We start from the raw sequence: 18553 nt of genomic DNA on the forward strand, positions 1-18553 counted from the left end.
CAATGGTTATTAATAACTATGTTTAGAACTTTAACCAACTCTAGGGATTTCTACCCTTAATCAAAAATTAAGGCTTTTTATAATCTGAATCACTTTAGTCGCTCTTGTACTAATCTAGACCAGGTCGTGGGAATCGAATTGAGTCTTTGTATCTATTTAACTGTTGTAATCACTTCCGCAAACTTGATTAATATAATCATTGATTTCCGCTATTGATTATATCTATTTTTTGCGCTAAATGAATCTGCTCTTTACTTGGTTAGTGTATTATTTTGATTGAGAGTTCGCCTACCGAGGTGGGAAGGGTAGGTGCCCGCGCAACTCTAAATTGTGTCGTGACAATTTGTAATCGAGAGCGACAAATAACGTAGTAATTAGTTATAGCAAGAAAGGTAACCGAAAGAGACTTACTAACAAGAGCGTGTATTAGTTCAAGCATATATTTCTGGTTCTTTAATATTACTATTTTGACGATTAATTTGTATAACCGAGAGGAATACATTTAATTGTTCAACTTCATTAATAATATATAGATGTAATGGCGAGAGACATTTATACATTTTTGAGAAATAGAAGTTGAAGAAATAATAAAGTGAAGTCAAGATCCCGACACCTTCTATCATATTTGTGAAAAAACAAAATATTTTCTCTACTTCTCTATATTTTCTCTGCTTCTCTATTCACGGACTCCTAATTAGTTAATTCACCATTCAACTCTTTCTGATTTCTCGAATAGAAATTAAAATAAGAAACATTTGTAGAATAGATAAACCAATCTCTGTGATCGATATCTTTCTATACTATTATTTGATAAGAGTACGAGTTAAAATTTGTATACGCCATACACTCGTCATGGCCCTTCCTGGGTCGGGATCATAGTATGCAGACAACTTTGTTCACTGTAGATGATCATTTCCCCAATACATCAGGGTACATACATCACGATTTCGAATATAAATTAAATTATAAGTAGGTACTCCATGAATGGTATCTGAGAAAATACCGAATTATTTCATGGGTGCTACTAGATAAAATAATGATAATTTCAGTCCAAAATGGATATATATATATATATATATATATATATAACGGGGCAATTTTATAGGTGGTACTTGAGAAATAATGATAATTTGATGAAGTGATACCTATGTAAAAGCAAAATTCTAGGACAATCAGCTTGAACTTGTACAAGGGAAACTCCAAGACCTATCCTGACGGTCGGACTTACATATTTAAAACTCTAAGAACGTATTCTAAAATTCAAACTTATACAAGTGAAACTCCAGGACACTGTCCTAAAGTTCGAACATATACAAAGTGAAGCACCAAGACATTATCCTGGAGTTTTAATTCCATTGTTGAGAAGTTCGTTTTCTTCATGTACAAGTTTATCTTGTTTCGTGCACTTGTGCGACCAATAGGAAGAACAAAATCAGCCTATTTACATTTATGCTTCAGAAAATGGAAGAGATTGAAACTAGCCACTCTTTTGTGATACGTTACAGATATGATGAAGAAGATGAAGAGCAAATTTAATAGAGACCGACTATTTCTCAACTATATTTTAAATGGTGGTTGAACATTATTAATGCCCAAAAATTAATCGGCCAATGCCATTTTAATTAGTGTTGTTTATCGGTCAGTTAAATTCAATTTTGTATGTTATCAGTTATCGATTTGTAAACATACTAAATTGATAACCGAACAGATAAGACATTTGGTTACAAATTAAGCTATTTATGGTCCTCAAATGTTTGGTTATCGATTTTAGCGTTATGAAATGTCTTCTATATATTTTTTCTTTTCCTTCTTGTTTTCATTTGGTAATATGCATTTTCTTCAATATAAATATATTAGCAGGTCAAGGTTAAATATTATTAAAAAGGCAACATTGTGAAGTAAATGATGTCTTAATTCTACAATAGCAGCATAGGAGATTGTAACGCTTGCTGCTATAATTATCAACCGACCGCTAGGATTGGTTCTTCGCGGTAACTCTACTATATTGTGGCGCTGGCGATGTGCAGTCTCAGAAATGCAATTCGATATCTTGGTTTCGCCATCAAATATGTACTCTCATCCCGTTTAATCCCCTTTTCTACTTTGGAAGTCATTCTAGAATCATGTATATATAATCATGCATGAAAAGGTAAATTTAACAGAACCTTGCTGAGTAACCAGTTTAACGGTTAAGGAAACTCAAAGAATCAATAACCAAACTGATCGGCTGATATCAAAATCACAACTTTCAAACCGTTAAATTGATACCGATAATAAACCAAAATTTGCACACGCCTATTTTAACTAGAATATGACTATAGGTCAAAACAGAAAGAGTACGAAAAAACAAACGATGAACACACGTGAAGTGGCATTCAAACTCTTGCCAATATAGGTCTCATCATCTCCTTAGCCTGTAATCATCTTTCAAGCTGATTACCAAAACTCCTGCATGTAGCAAGGCTACTTTTGTCGAATCAAATAAGTATTGACTAATGCAAGCAAAAGCAATATTGGCCAAGATATAACTAACTACCCAAAGAAAGACGAAGATCAACGAAAACGTATCCTTGTCCTGTCTAACAACGAAAGAAAGAATGAATCACTCTAAAGAAACATAGAAAAACTACTGTATGCTTTTGAACAGTCGTGTAGCTCAGAGAAAAATGAAATTTTTACTTGCTCTCCTGTGCCTGATTAATAGCATAGAGTTTTTCCTATTTGTTCAGTAATAGAATTGTCACGAATCAAAATTTGAAAAGCCAAAAGATAGATTTAGAGAGCAAGAAAAAGGTTGACATAGATGAGGGATGATGACTCGGAGAAGCAACCCTTCAGCACAACCCGGACATCCACCCCCACGTAATAAAATATATATATCCTTCCAAAGTAGCTCTACACAAAGGAGAATGAAAAGCAGAAAAAGAGAGACCAGACAAGCTTTCTCTATTTGTCATACCACCAGTGCTGTTTATCTCAAATATATATACTAGTAGGCAATGTTTTCACTGGAATTAGGATAATGTACAATTCCCTATAAGTTACACAAACATGAGTAGGAACCTTGGCCTCAAGCAGGATTCACTAACCTCTCTCAGTAACTGTTGGTCATCATTGACCACTAGACATAAGAACACCTCGCAAGGTCAAAAATTGATGCCCTACTAAATATGACTCTTGTAACTACGGTAAGGAAAGTGGAGAAAAGATGAAGCAAAAAATAGAAGAAAACTCTCTAGCTATGATGCGTTTGGAGAAGCCACTAATCACTCCCCACGCTTGTTACAGCACTGTACAGACTCCTCTCCACCAATACTCATAAAATCCCACAATCACCAATTAACCGAACTCGCGTTCTGGAACTTGTCCAGATTAGCTTGTCTGCAAAAGCACATGCTCAAGATAGTTGATCATGACAGGACACAAAATGGCATCCCAAATCTTAAATATTACGATCCATTTACAGCCATTTCAGGAGATGACTTCGGTTGTATCAATGGACAGTCTTCTTCATGCTTCCTACTATCTGGAGATTTGTGCAAGCTTTCAGCTAATCTTTTAGGAGAAGTTGCTTGTTTGTTGGCATGATTATCCAAATCAGCACTACCATTATCAGAAAGACTTCCTTCCTCATCATGTTTGACCTCAACAGATTTCTTGTTTTCATCAGAACAAGGGCTACCAGGTGCAGGACTTTCTGTATTTTTGGAGGGCAACACGGCTTGACTTAAGGTTGAGCATAAAGCAGCAAAAACACTGTCCCTTGATTTGGAATCCTTAGCAACACGCTGCAACCTTTTCGGCTCAGGGTCTTCTTTTGGAGCCACCTTCCGTTTCAAGGGGAAAGAGTCCGCTCCATCTTCATCAGGAATTTCTGACTGCTTCTTAGGTGGTGGCTTATAATCTTCATCGTCGTCATCATCCTCATAGTCAACAACTTCCCCGGATCTTCAGCAACAGAAGAGAAGTCATCATATGTAAATGTAGCAAATACACATTCTAAAAATCACAACATAACTAACAGATGTGTCGCTCGGAGCAGATCCATTCAGCACAGCCTGATGAGAATTCACTCTGCTTGCATTGGCCACAGAGGCTGATGCGGAATCTTCCTCATCACTGACGGATTGCTTGTTCAGTGGGTATCAAAATAAAAATGATTCTACATAATAATAGGTAAAGGGATACCTGTCTTCATTGAAATACTCTTCTTCTTCTTTCTCTATACTACGCTCATCAACTCGTTTCCTCGGGTCTAATAAATCGCCAACACTTCTCATCCCTGAATCCTCTAGGGACTGCATAACACAAATCAGCCATAATGAGTTCGAGTATCCAACAAGCACACGTGACAGAAACAGGCATAAATATGCAGATACCTGCTCACATTTAACTTTCAGAGAGTTGATGGATGAAAACTTTTCAAACTTGACCAACTCATCCCAGAATGTGTCCACTAAATACTTGAGCAATATTTTTAAGTTGTCCTGCATAATGTCACATCAAGACCAAGGATGCATTAACAAACAAATATAAAGTAGGACAGGGAGAGCAGGGAGGCAACAACCTGACCCAGTGAAGGAAGGTATGCGCACCTTACGTATGTACTCAAAAAGCTCTAGAACAGCCGAGTTCAGAAGATTGTAGCGATCTCCATTTGCAACAAAAGCATTAATAATTGGTTTTAAAAGATTCTTCTCGGCGATATGATTCATCAAATACTCATCCTGCAGAACACACCCAAAATTTTAAGAAATATTTATAGATACACCGAAGCATAACTCCTAAAGAAGTCTTCAGAAGGAAAGGCAAATATTAAGACCCCTAGAACACAGCTAATCTTATAAATAAAGATATTGGTCACTGATATTTAATAAGCAATAACAACTTGGATGCAAGAATCTTCTGAATAGTACAGAATCCTTTTTTTTTTTTTTTTTTTTTTTTGTTTGGGAGAAGGGAATAGTACAGAATTGCTAACAGGTCCATCAGGAGCGCATCTAAAAGTTCTATCCTCTAGAACCAAGAAAATGTTTACTCTTCTCTCCAAACCTTGTATTATACAAATTGGCAGATCCTGGATCTGTTGATGGTTCACCCTAATCCATTTCACCTCAATGGGACAGCATATAAAAGTTAATACAATTACAGTGTCCCTCAAGCTAAAATTGAGCTAGGAATATCATCTACCAACCTGGTTTTTGACAATTTCAATGAAAAAGATTGAAGGGCTTGTCATCGAACAGAAAATATCATATTCCATTTGGAGATGTTTTTGCGTTTATTTGTGTGCTTACACAGTATATAAGCCATTTCCAAATTAGATCATTGTGAGGTATTTGGAAAAAGGAACTCTAGTGTGTAGGATTCTTTTTTGTTTATCTTGCTCACATGTTCCCCCCTTTTCGCCTATAGAATCACTGTTTACCTTATATAATAAGAATGTTTTTAAAAATATTGAACCAAGGATCCCAACCAGTACAGGTCATCATTGGCCAAGTCTATTTTGCAAACAAAGACATAATTACAAGACAAACCAAATAGGAACACACATGAGGAACATAACAGGTGCAAGACATGCTTCTTGCAAAAGAGGATTGACCAGATTAGACAACAAGAGCCGAAGTATCTGAGATCATGGCAGAGACAAAGTGGTCATTATGAAGGACAAATTAACAAAACTTGATGCAGTTTAATGTAATCACATTGACAAATGATCCTCTTGGTTCAAAGGAGTCCACAACTCACATTGCGGGAAATGAGAGTTCTCACAAATCTAACAGCAGCAACTACTAGGTACTTTTCTCTTCTTCGTGTCAACAACAGAACTTTATCTACCACATTATTAAGAAGAAAGCTGCACCTGCAGCAAAGAAAAGAAACCACATTTTACCAGAGAGTCAAAATAGCGCTTTGGTACCAAACAAATTGCATGCCGAGATGAGAAAATTACTTTATTCTATAAGGATGGTGCACGGCACAAAAACATAAGAGATCACATATATTTAGTAGTATTTCAGGCTTCACACAACTTTGATTCCCATTTCCTCCATCGACGCTTGAGGTTGCAGACTCACTGACAGATAGTGAATCCCCATTTTGGGGGCAGGATACTGTTATAGCTTGAACCAGTCCAGTTAGGTGCTTCTCGTAGAAAATTTCAACAATAGTGTCTCTCTGTGACAAATTGAAAATGTTAGAAAGTAAGAGAAACAAAAAGAGAATTGAGAGAAACTCAGCTTGATTATTCTCTCAAGCATTGGTGTTTAAAAAGCTAAGCATGCATATTCTAAGAAAGGAAAAGAGAATCAAAGTACATAATTACACGAGTAAATCAAGCTATACTATATTTATAAGATCCTAGAATATCTACGAGATGCTAACACTCCCCCTCAAGCTGGTGCATATAAATTATTAGAATATTAATGTATATAGTATCCCACATGGAAAAGAATTGTAATGTACTGTTTATAATTAGGGCTCAGAGTAATAATGTAGTTTATGCATCTTATTAATATTTTTCCCGTGCTTTTACTTCTCACTAGGTATAAGAGCTACCGTGAGAAACATCCAGACAGAAAAGCCAGTCGCCGTGCCTTCTTTCCGATGACTTTCAGATCTGACTTGTGTCGCCTTTCTTTCCGCCAACATTTTGCGAGAACTAACACCACCACAAGATCCAGCAACCTCTGGCAACCAAACCCTAGTGATAGCTTCCGGATTAGTGCTCAAGCTAAGGAGGGTTCCCACGTAGATATCAAATAATTAGAGTGCTACAAAAGGTCATGGAAACCAAGCTTTCAGGTCAAACAAGACAAAGGAAGAAGAAGAAGAAGAGGGAAGCTGCCAAAAATTCGTGGACCAAAAGTTTCTATTTCGTGGAGCTAGACAAAACACTAAGCAGCTAGAGACATGAAGGAAACGTCTCCACGTATATAAATCGTGGAGACGATTTTGGTTGAAGCCTCAGGAAACATCTCCACGCGTTACAAACGTGGAGATGAATTGGAGGCCAAATGTCTAGACGATTACCAAACGTCTAGATGATTCGACCTTGGTTTCTATAGGTGCTGAATACATTTTAAGCTTACCCTAGGGCAATTATAATTTGCCTAGTATAAATACCTTCACTTTCCCCTTTTTTTTATAATGGTAAGTTTCTATTTCGTGGAGCTAGACAAAACACTAAGCAGCTAGAGACATGAAGGAAACGTCTCCACGTATATAAATCGTGGAGACGATTTTGGTTGAAGCCTCAGGAAACATCTCCACGCGTTACAAACGTGGAGATGAATTGGAGGCCAAATGTCTAGACGATTACCAAACGTCTAGATGATTCGACCTTGGTTTCTATAGATGCTGAATACATTTTAAGCTTACCCTAGGGCAATTATGGGTATAGTGATGTTAATTTGCCTAGTATAAATACCTTCACTTTCCCCTTTTTTTTATAATGGTAACTTGTATATTGACCTAAGGCACTAGGCTAGTGCCAGAAGAAGAAGAAGAAGAAGAAGAAGAAGGCACTTCATCTTAAAATTCTGTAAAGAGCTACTTCTTCCCCCAAAAATTCTTAAATTTCTTTCTTTCCAAACTGTCCACCATATACAAGCAGGAACCAATCTCCACCACTTCTGTCTGAATACACCCCCTTTGCAATTCCAGTTCCTTAGCAAATCACTAGTGTTGGAAGGCATACACCATTTGAGGTCCCCCAGTGTTAAGAAAAAAGTTGCCACAAAAGATCAGTGACAGGACAATGAAGAAACAGATGGCAATTGGATTCTGTTTCTAAAACACAAAAAGGACATCTAGAGCATAAGTGAAATCCCCTTCTCTTTAAATTCTCGAGTCAGGCAAGCCTCTCTTGCCACTAACCAGGTGAAACACAGAACTTTTGTAGAAGCCTTAACTTTCCAAATATATCTCCATGGCCACTGTGCAATTTGCTCATCCAAATTACACAAAATATGGTAAGCAGACTTCATTGGAAAAGCACCATCTTTGCCAGGTTTCCAGTACAGCGTATCACCATCTTTTAGGGTTTAGGGTTTAGGGTTTAGGTTTCTACAACTCCTATTTCCCAATCATTTAGGGCCCTTCTAAAAGTAATATTCCACCCTTGAGGATCCCAAGTTGTATCTAAACTTGCTTCAGGAAGGGAGGCAATGTTGTAAAGGTCAGGGAATAAATCTTTTAGAGTACCGCGTCCTAACCAATTATCAGTACAGAACAAAGTTTTTCTACCATTTCCCACTTTGATGTTGGAGTTGGCTGCGATAAAACCCCAGTGTGACCTGATGGACTTCCATACTCCAATCCCATATGGAATATTGACACTCTTTTGAGCACCACATCTCATCTTGCTCATATTTTTCTCTGATTACCCTTCTCCATAGAGCATTTTCCTCAAGATTTCCATAACCACTTTAGCAACAAACTGATGTTTTGAGCCCGCAAATTTTTAATGCCCAATCCCCCTTTCTCCTTCACTTTCCCTTTTGGTAGGGTTAGATTTTGATGAGTGACGAGATATTCTCTTGGAATGTAGCACACTCGTGCTAGCTTAGATTAGGGTTAGCTTAGTTCTCTTCTACAACCTCTTGATTACACAATGGCTAGCTGATTCATGTATTGGTTCTCTTCCTCACTTTTATGAATTATTTCTTTAATTGAATGTTATTCTAATTAATCTCAAGTTCTCTTTTGATTGTTCTTGATGTTAATTATTTGCATCTTAATTATTTGACTCATCCCTTCTTTGCTAGCTATCCTGGGTAGTGATTATTGCTAACTCATCAATGTGTTCAACTAGTTCTTAGTAGGATGCTTGATAGTTCTAGCCCTAATCTCTATTCCGCATATCTTTAATTGCTTTCCGTCAACCTTCAATAGTATTCTTAGGGGTGGGTTATTTGAATCTTCATGGGTTGAGAGTTATCACCCAGTCAACGTCTCTGGCAGCATGCCCCTGATGCACCCTCACACGACGCTAGAGTCTAGGGCTCCGGCAGGCGCATCTGTTACATGTGCCGGCGCATGCGAGAGATTCCGACGATATTTTTTCTGTTGAGTGCGTCGAGAGATTCCATCTTGGTCCATCTCATTCCTAACCATTTCCAGCCACTTTTGACAATGGTAACAGGATTTTCAGCCAGTTTCAACAATTCGGACGACTAACATTCCAACTTGGTCCTCGATTGAGTTGTGGTGCAAAGGTCAAGGTGTTCAAGATCAATTAATCACAAAGGATAGTGAAGTAGATGAAAAGGCCCGAGTACAGTGAAAGAAGGTTAACGCTCAACTATGTAGTCTCCTATGGCTATCTACCGATTCCAAATAAATGCCCTTGCTTCGTCTATTCCAGACATGTTATTCAATTTGGGGAAAGGATCACACTTTATACACTAATGATATATCTCAATTTATGATGTGATATCTCGGATGACAAACTTAAAGAAATAGGAATTAGATACGTCTACTTACTTGGGACAAGTACAGGCAGTCATCGAGGAATTTGAGAAGTTGACGTCAGTTACTGCAATTATTGACAAACAAAAAGAACAATGACAAAGATTTTTCGCTGGATTCCCTAATGAATTTGATTCAGTACATGATTTGGCTAGTCCGACTGTCCCTACAGTTAATGAAGTATTCGCTCGATTACGTTGCCATGTTACAGCACCAGTGTTGTTAAAGGCGAGCGCCTTCTCGCCTTTGGCGAGAGGCGTGGCGAGGCTCCATCGCCTTTTATGGCCATGGCGAGCAGGCCTTCAAAAGGCGAGAAAGGCGCTAATGGCGCCATGGCGAGGCGCCCAGTTATGGCGAGGCGAGCAGACCTTTTAAAAAAAAACAATTAAAAAAAGTGGAGGACTTAAATGAAGTGGAGGACTTAAATAAAAATAGCAACTAGGGTTTTTTGTTTGCCTCCTCCTCTCTTCTCCTTCAAGGTTTCAGGTACGTCTCTTTCTCCTTCTTCTTTTTCTTCAGTTCTTCTTCTTTCTTCTTCTTTCTTATTTTCGACTTCTGCTTCTTCTTCTGTTCTTCTTCTGTCTTCTTCTTTTTTTCCGGCGACAACTGCCCTATTTCCGGCCACCTCTGTTTTTTTTTTTCCTTCTTCTATTCTCTTCTTCTTTTTCTGTTTTTTCTCCTCTGTTTTTTTACCCTCTGTTTTTTTCTCCTCTGTTGTCTGCTCTGTTTTTTTCTCCTCTGTTTTTTTTTTCTCTGTTTGGACCAGTGAGGCAGTGGTTGTTTTGCTCCTATTTTTTCAGTTCAATAATTGTTTAAATTTTGTTATACAGTTATAAACAATAGGTTCAAATTCAATGGACTTTTAGTATTGCACTATTGCTTTAATTTTAGTGTTGCTTGTCTTGTCACTTATGAATTATTGAGTCATTGACTCATTCAAGTTCTAGATTTTTAGTATCTACTATCTACTTTTAATTTTTTTGAAATATTTGCTAATATGTTATTGCTAGTGAGATTTTGATTATTTACATATGCAATTAAATATTTTAGTTTTTTGGTATTTATTGGCGCCGCACTTCAAAAAGGCGAGCGCCTCGCCGCGCGCCTCGCCTTAAGGCGAGGCAAGCCCTTGTCGCCTTTTGTCGCCGCGCGTCGTCCAAAACACTGTACAGCACCCAGTCACATAGTTATCTCATCACCAACAGGTGACTCCTCGGTTCTCGCATCTCAAATGAATGGAATATCAAACATCCCAATCTATGGAAAATCAATGAAGAGGTCGTTTAGGACAATCTCGACCCAAGTGTAGGTAGCGTAATAGGCTTGGACATACTCGTGAAGTTTTCAATTCTCTACATGGTCGACCACCCAAGAATGTTCATGTTGCTCAGACTGACACTATAAGTAATCAGGGTTTTTCTTTATCTGAATAGGAATATAATGAGTTCCTTCAGTATCATGCAAGTAAGCAGAAATCCCCACAAGTAGCATCAGTTGCTCAGACATACTTCTGTTGTTGGTAATTCTTTGGCTCGTGTTTCAGAGTCTAATAGCCTTGGACCATAGGGATTTAGTAGCTCAGTCGGTTGGCTACCTGAACTTTCACCTTGATGGTGAGGGTTCGAATCCCCACGTTATAATCCCCTTCCCCATTTCCCCTTCCCCTACCCCCTATGTAATAAAATGAAAAAATAATAGCCTTGGACCGTGGGTTGTGGACTTGGGCCTTTCTGATCATATTTCTAATAATAAATTACTTTTGTCAAATATTGTTTATTCACGATCTCTTCCCATTGTTACTTAGCCAATGGGATCCAAACAAAAGCCAAAGGATTTTGACAAGCTAAACTTTGTTCTTTTATGTCCTAGTTGTCCTTTTAATCTTGCATCTGTCACTCGGTTGACTCGTTTCCTAAATTATGTCATAATATTTTTTTTGATGATTCTTCGATTATGCAGGACCATAGAATGAGACAGAAAATTGGCGCAGGACATGAATCTCAAGGCCTTTACTACCTTGCCTCTCCTAATTCCTCCACGACATATCTAGTTACAAATCCTCCAGAATTAATTCACAAACATTTAGGACATCCGAGTTTATCCAAGCTACAGGGCTGATGCTTAGTTGGTCTAGTTTATCCACATTAGATTGTGAGTAGTGTCAACTTGAGGAACACACCCGCACTACCTTCCCACATGGTGGGAAGAGATGTGTAGATTTTATTTTTTCATTAGTTCATTCTGATATACGAAGTCCTAGTAGAGTCTTTTCAATCTTAGGATTTCATTATTTTGTTAGTTTCATTAATGATTATTCAAGATGTACTTGATTTTTCTTAATGAAAGAATGCTCTAAGTTGTTTTCTACATTTCAAGAGTTTTTGTGATGATATACAAAATCAATTTGGTGTTTCTATTCGTACTTTTCGAAGTGATAATGCCTTAGAATACTTATCCTCCCAATTTCAACAGTTTCTGACTCACCAAGGAATTATTCATTAGACATTTGTTCGTACACCCCAGTGTTTTGGACGGCGCGCGGCGACAAAAGGCGACAAGGGCTTGCCTCGCCTTAAGGCGCGGCGCGAGGCGAGGCGCTCGCCTTTTTGAAGTGCGGCGCCAATAAATACCAAAAAATTAAAATATTTAATTGCATATGTAAATAATCAAAATCTCACTAGCAATAACATATTAGCAAATATTTCAATTCAAAAATTAAAAGTAGATAGTAAATACTAAAAGTCTAGAACTCGAATGAGTCAATGACTCAATAATTCATAAGTGACAAGACAAGCAACACTAAAATTAAAGCAATAGTGCAATACTAAAAGTCCATTGAATTTGAACCTACTGTTTATAACTGTATAACAAAATTTAAACAATTATTGAACAGAAAAAATAGGACCAAAACAATCACTGCCTCACTGGTCCAAACAGAGAAAAAAAAAACAGAGGAAAAAACAGAGCAAGCAACAGAGGAGAAAAAAGCAGAGGGTAAAAAAACAGAGGAGAAAAAACAGAAAAAGAAGAAGAGAATAGAAGAAGGAAAAAAAAAACAGAGGTGGCCGGAAATAGGGCAGTTGTCGCCGGAAAAAAAGAAGAAGAAAGAAGAAGAACAGAAGAAGAAGCAGAAGTCGAAAATAAGAAAGAAGAAGAAAGAAGAAGAACTGAAGAAAAAGAAGGAGAAAGAGACGTACCTGAAACCTTGAAGGAGAAGAGAGGAGGAGGCAAACAAAAAACCCTAGTTGCTATTTTTATTTAAGTCCTCCACTTCATTTAAGTCCTCCACTTCTTTTAATTGTTTTTTTTTTAAAAAGGTCTGCTCGCCTCGCCATAACTGGGCGCCTCGCCATGGCGCCATTAGCGCCTTTCTCGCCTTTTTCTCGCCTTTTGAAGGCCTGCTCGCCATGGCCATAAAAGGCGATGGAGCCTCGCCTCGCCACGCCTCTCGCCAAAGGCGAGAAGGCGCTCGCCTTTAACAACACTGGTACACCCACAGCAAAATGGGGTAGCAGAGAGGAAGAATAGGCACCTCACTGAGACTGCTCACACTCCTCATTCAATCCCATGTTACGGTGTGTTTTTGGGGCGATGCAGTTCTCACCTCTTGTTATTTAATTAATCGGATGTCCTCATTTTCCATCCAGAATCAGATTCCTTATTCAATATTGTTTTCTCAGTCACAAAATCTCTTTCCCCTTGTGTCCTTGAGAGCGCGTGTTTTTTACATAAATAAGCCTCTCGTGCTCTCAAATATGTCTTCCTTGGTTATTCTCGAGGTTCAAAAGGAGTATCACTGCTACTCATCTGATCTTTGTTGATACCTTATGTTAGCCGATGTCACATTTTTCAGGTCTCGACCTTACTTTGCATCTTCTTCTGATCATCTTGATATCTCTGAGGTCTAACCTATACTGACTTTTGAGGAATCTACCGTTACTTCTACATCTCCAACTACAGTGTCATCACTCCTGACTTATCATCATAGCCCGCGACCAGTATCAAGTCCAAAACAACAAGCAAAGAAAAAGAGAACCACCTAGCACAAGAAAGGTGTAACAGAGAAGAACTCCAAAAGATTGAGAACCATGTGGTCTCAAGTTCAATCCCAACTAAGGAAAAAAACTAGGTAATTTCTTCCCATATTCTAAAGCCTTGGTGGATAGAATTACCAGGTACCTGTGCTGGCAGAAGGTAAAAAATACCATGTGAAATTAGTCAAGGTGATTGCAAGCTGGCCCGGACACCACAGTTATTAAAAAAATACTAGATTGAGATCAGGTATTGAAGGGCCAGAACTTCATTTGGGTTCGAATCCTATTGAGACGTCCACTAAAGATCAAAACTTGTTGAAGAAACAACAAGATCTTTTTTTTGTCCCTTCCAGGCGATCGAAAAATAAAGAAATAGTTAAAGTATATTCAAGATATTTACATACTTACAAAATACCGTCCCAATTCATCCTATTTCATCATATCCGAGATCACACAAAGAAGAAGAAAAGGAAGAATGAATCATCTTCTACAAGAAACCCAATAAGAAAGAAGAAAATTAAGAATAGTATAACAACAGTAATTCAAAATCGAAGAAGAGGAAGAAAAAGATGAACAAGAGAAACGGTAAATACCCAGATAATAGAAAGCCATGTTTACTTTTTTTCCCCTTTTATTTGTTTTTTAATAGGTAGGGTAAGCTTTATTGATAGGACATTGCACTAAGAAAGTGAAAAGCTTCATTCATCTTTTAAAGTCAAATTCAAAGAACAGAAAGTTTCCTGTTCTGAATAGCTTTGCGCCTCACTGTACGAATCGCAGGCCTCTTTGAAGTTGCTTCGCTTCACCCACGCAAAGCAAATACCGTCTGTTTCGCATCACTTCCTCGTTTTAAGTGACGAAATGATCACTTAACTTTATTTCCCTTCCCTCCCCTACTTCCTGACCAAGCTGTAAACATAATACAAGTTGAATGCGACACAGTTTTCTCACCTATCCAGGTGAGGTATTAAGCTTGGAAATAATTAATTAGGAACCAAAGTTAATACATAAAGAAAAGGAAGATTGTACAAGTACGTGCGTAGAAGTTAGAACCTTCAGTCAACTTTTAACTCCCCTAGTACAAGCAAGTTTAAGGGGTCACACCCTTGAAACAAACACAAAATTACCAATATCATTGGGGAACCATAAAGTTACTGAAAAGGCACCTGTAATCCTGATGCATATGAATCTAATAGACTGCGAAGAATTTCAATAAACTGGCAGTGCATGTCATCCCCAAAATCTGTTAGCATACCTCTGACCTGAAAATTCAAAACAAAGTAATTATTCACTGCTTCCTCTACATAGAAAGCACTCCATAGCAGCAAGTCCTGAAACAATCTGCTAAAAATAAACACAGCAGACTGATAAAAAAGAAACAAAAACTAGAAAAGAAACTGAACAACTGTACTTGTCAAAAAATAAATACTACACAAAGAAGAAGCAAATAGAAGGTCCTAGTTTCAAAAGGATCATGTGTTTCTTAACCTTACAAATATTTTGATGAGGGTGTCTGTTATCTATGAATATAATGGTTTTTTGACACATGTCATGCTGGTTTTAACGTAATATAATGGAAGTTCAATTCTGAGTGGTAAACTACATATGAATCAAACTCCTAGAACTGAGTGGGATACCCAATAAGTACAAAAACAACAACAACCCAGTGTAATCCCACAAGTGAGTCTGAGGAGGGTGGTGTATACGCTCAGTTTATCCCTACCTTGTGAAGGTAGAGAGGCTGGGACAGTGTTTTTGGAAGCGCGAAGCAGAAAAAAGCGACAAGGCCCGCTTCACGCTTCAAGCGAGCAATTCTCTACAAAGGACCAAAATAAACCTTGAACAATTATTAAATGAATAAACTAAAATGACACATTGAATTAATTAAATACCAATAAACTTTCCAGAGCAGCCTAGAAAGCTATGTTGCTCGAATTCTTCAGAAATGTTGACGCATGCGTGTGGGGTTCTCCAAAGGTAGTGCATTTTAGGAGAAACCGACACGGGTGCGGCAACATTTTTGTAGAGTGCGAGCAACATAGCCAGAAAGAAAAAAATAAGAAAGACAAAGAAACCAGACTAGCCAAGAATGAAAAAAAACAGAGGAAACTTGTTATAGACTCATTCGTGGGTAAGGTTTATGCAGGGCAGGGCCCTCAAGTTGAGAAAGATAGTAACGTCAAAGAGGATAAGGAGATCTGATACAGCTGGCAGATTTTATTTGCATTAAAATAGGCAGTAGTTTAGTTTTACTAGAATTCTCATAAATAGGCAGTAGTTTAGTTTTACTAGAATTCGTACCTGAATAGATTCTCTATGTTAGTAGATTCCTAGATTTTCTTAATATCTTGTAATAGGGTTCTCTATTTAAAGACGCAGATGAAATAAAAGAAGGGAGGAAAATTTCTATCAAAAAACAAGAGGTCTAGGACTCTCTCTAACGAGTCCTAAGGTTATAGGCTCCCTTCTAACGAGCTTATTTGTTTCCTTTAGCAAAATAGGTCGTTCACGGAATAAAAACAAGGGAAAGGATCTGTTAAGCGCAGACTTTTCAGTGAATCGCCCTGTGACAAGATCCATATCGCATAGCCGTAACAAAACTCCAGCAAACAGTCCAGCAAAACAGAGGAAATAGTCGTGCAACTCTAGCGACTGCGAGCAAGAATTGAAAAAAATAAAATTGCCCGCCCCTCCACCGGCAGTGAGCGAAGAAGAAAAGGTTTATCCTAAGTCGGACCCTTTTTAGATTTTAGGATTCTTTTTCTTCTAAAAGGAGTCCAGTTTTTTAATAATTAAAAAAAAAAAAAAAAAAAAAGGGCGCACACTTCCTACTGCTTCACGCTTCTGTTCACCTCTCGCTTCAGGGCATGACGCGCCCGCCTCATTGGACCTCCATCGCTTCAGGCCATTGAAGCGCCCAGCCTCCGCCTCGCTTCGCTTCACCATTGTCGACACTTTTCTAAACACCGAGGCCTGGGCTGGGATACCCAAGAAGTAATGGCAGGAAGTGAAGCCAGCATAAGAAACAAACGAGATGCAGAACATTATAAACAAAGAGAAGGAAAGGAGAGACCACCCACCAGCTATCCCAAACTACAGAAAAGAAAAGGTTACTCAACATTGCTAGTCACTTACTAATTTCACAGAATTTGCAATCCACCAATTTTAAGTACCCGAACGAACTTGCGTACCTCGTCTAACTCACGGAGTATCTGCTGCTTATCGTAAAACCCTTATGAATTATTTGGATACGAATAAAATTTCTTGAGAAAATCACTCCCCACATTCCTTTTTACTTGTCTAATATGCTAAAAGTAGATTTTTACTTTTACTAGTCTACTTCAGTAAATCAAGAGAGAATTATTTCCCAAACTTATTCAAGTACTAGTAGTCAAATTTAGATTTTTAAAGCATCGTAATTGCAATGGACAACTACAACAAACCACATTCTCCAAATTTACACAAAAATACCATAAAATAGTATTTTTCTTCACTGTATAAATTTCTTTTACTCCGGATATTTGTTCTGTGAATTAGTCCTACTTGTATTACCTTTCTCTTCTAAAAACTATTTTTCACCTTAAAAAAAAAAAAAAAAAATATCCCGTTTAGGCAAGTATTTCTACAAGTTTTTTATTTTAAGAAATAGGGAGAGATACGAAAGATATTGATAGTTAAAGATTCAACAAAAGTTGAAAACTCAATTGAGAAAGTTGAAGATTCCAGGAATATTAAAGTTGAAGACTAAAAAAAACGAGTTGAAACCCCAATAGAAAAAGTTGAAGTTGAAGATCCAAAGATAAAAGTTGTAAAAAATTATGACTTGAATGTTGTGGATTGCGGGTTTAATTCGAACAGGTTTCTAAGAAGGAGATGAAACATTTGAGAACAAAGAATTACAGAAACAAATAGGAAAATATTATCCAAATTTTTATTAAGATAAACATATTACTCTTTTCGTGGGGAAAACAGTGTTACTTCTGATTAATGAGGGAGAAACATTGAAGTAGAAGTATTTTTTTATCTTCTTTCATCCTTCACCTTTTATCCTCCTCTCTCTAACTTTCTCTCTCCTCTCTCTCCTCTTCCCTTCACCATTAGATCTGAGATTTAGATCAAATTAGACCTGATATCTGATATTTCAGATCCTTTTCCGGCCACTATCACATTCAGGTAATACCGGCGACCAGGTAGCGCCGGCGACTTTTCCGGCTACATTTACTTTGCTTTCGCTTTTTCCTTTTTCTTCTCCTCTTCTTCTTCTCTTCTACTTTTTTTCCCTTTTTATCTGCCGGATAGCCGCTGCTCAGTCGCCGGCGAATTTTTCCGGCAACTTTTCTGGTTTTTTCGCTGTGACCAGTACCCCCGACGTGAACAGTACTCCCGACGTTAACAGTACTCCACGTGAACAGTACCCCCGACGTGAACAGTATTTTCCGGCGGCGAACAGGTTCATTTCGACTGGAGTTGGTACCTCCGGTTCTCATATCTATGCTTTGTTCATACATTTGTAGCTACATTTGCTGACTTTAGACCTTTGACTAATTTATTAGTTCAAACGCGTTTTCGTGGCTTTGGATATTGATGGTAGACTAAGGTCATGTTCTCGTTCAGGGACGGGGACGGGGACGAGGGTTAGGAGGAGTAAGTGGGTTAAAGGAGCATCTAGACTGAGAGTAGGTTCTTGGAACATTGGGACGTTAACGGGAAAGTCCATAGAGCTAGTTAAGACCCTTAAGAGGAGGAAGATTAATATAGCTTGTGTCCAAGAGACCAAATGGGTAGGACCTAAAGCTAAGGAGGTAGACGGGTATAAGCTTTGGTTCTCTGGTAGATCGAAGTATAGGAATGGGGTAGGCATTTTAGTAGATAGTGATTTAAGGGATCAGGTGGTGGAGGTTAGGAGAGTCAACGATAGGATGATGTCGATTAAGGTGATCGTTGAAGGGACCACTTTGAACATTATTAGTGCTTATGCGCCGCAAGCGGGCTTACGCGAGGAGGAGAAGAGGCGCTTTTGGGAGGATTTGGACGAGTTAGTGGGAGGC

General features: G+C 38.1%; 1 protein-coding gene across 6 annotated transcripts in view; it reads right to left on the reverse strand.

Annotated features, from left to right (window-relative positions):
* Positions 1 to 2929: 2929 nt before the first annotated feature.
* The window catches only part of LOC132626638 (uncharacterized), a 61809-nt gene continuing 46185 nt past the window's right edge, over positions 2930 to 18553 (reverse strand). For 2 of the 6 annotated variants that reach the window (XM_060341571.1, XM_060341569.1), the window contains 9 exons: positions 15229 to 15321; positions 14672 to 14767; positions 5954 to 6177; positions 5749 to 5863; positions 4596 to 4727; positions 4380 to 4487; positions 4189 to 4298; positions 4018 to 4119; positions 2930 to 3948 (listed from right to left, as the gene is read on the reverse strand). In XM_060341571.1, the coding sequence (XP_060197554.1) occupies positions 3450 to 3948; positions 4018 to 4119; positions 4189 to 4298; positions 4380 to 4487; positions 4596 to 4727; positions 5749 to 5863; positions 5954 to 6177; positions 14672 to 14767; positions 15229 to 15321 (1479 nt within the window). In that variant the 3' untranslated portion in view covers positions 2930 to 3449. Of the gene's footprint in view, positions 3949 to 4017; positions 4120 to 4188; positions 4488 to 4595; positions 4728 to 5748; positions 5864 to 5953; positions 6178 to 14671; positions 14768 to 15228; positions 15322 to 18553 lie in introns of those variants that run through there. The other 4 variants (XM_060341572.1, XM_060341574.1, XM_060341573.1 and 1 more) reach the window with 4 other exon arrangements.

The sequence above is a fragment of the Lycium barbarum genome, chromosome 2 (assembly GCF_019175385.1).
Source record: "Lycium barbarum isolate Lr01 chromosome 2, ASM1917538v2, whole genome shotgun sequence".
Taxonomy (NCBI): Eukaryota; Viridiplantae; Streptophyta; class Magnoliopsida; order Solanales; family Solanaceae; genus Lycium; species Lycium barbarum.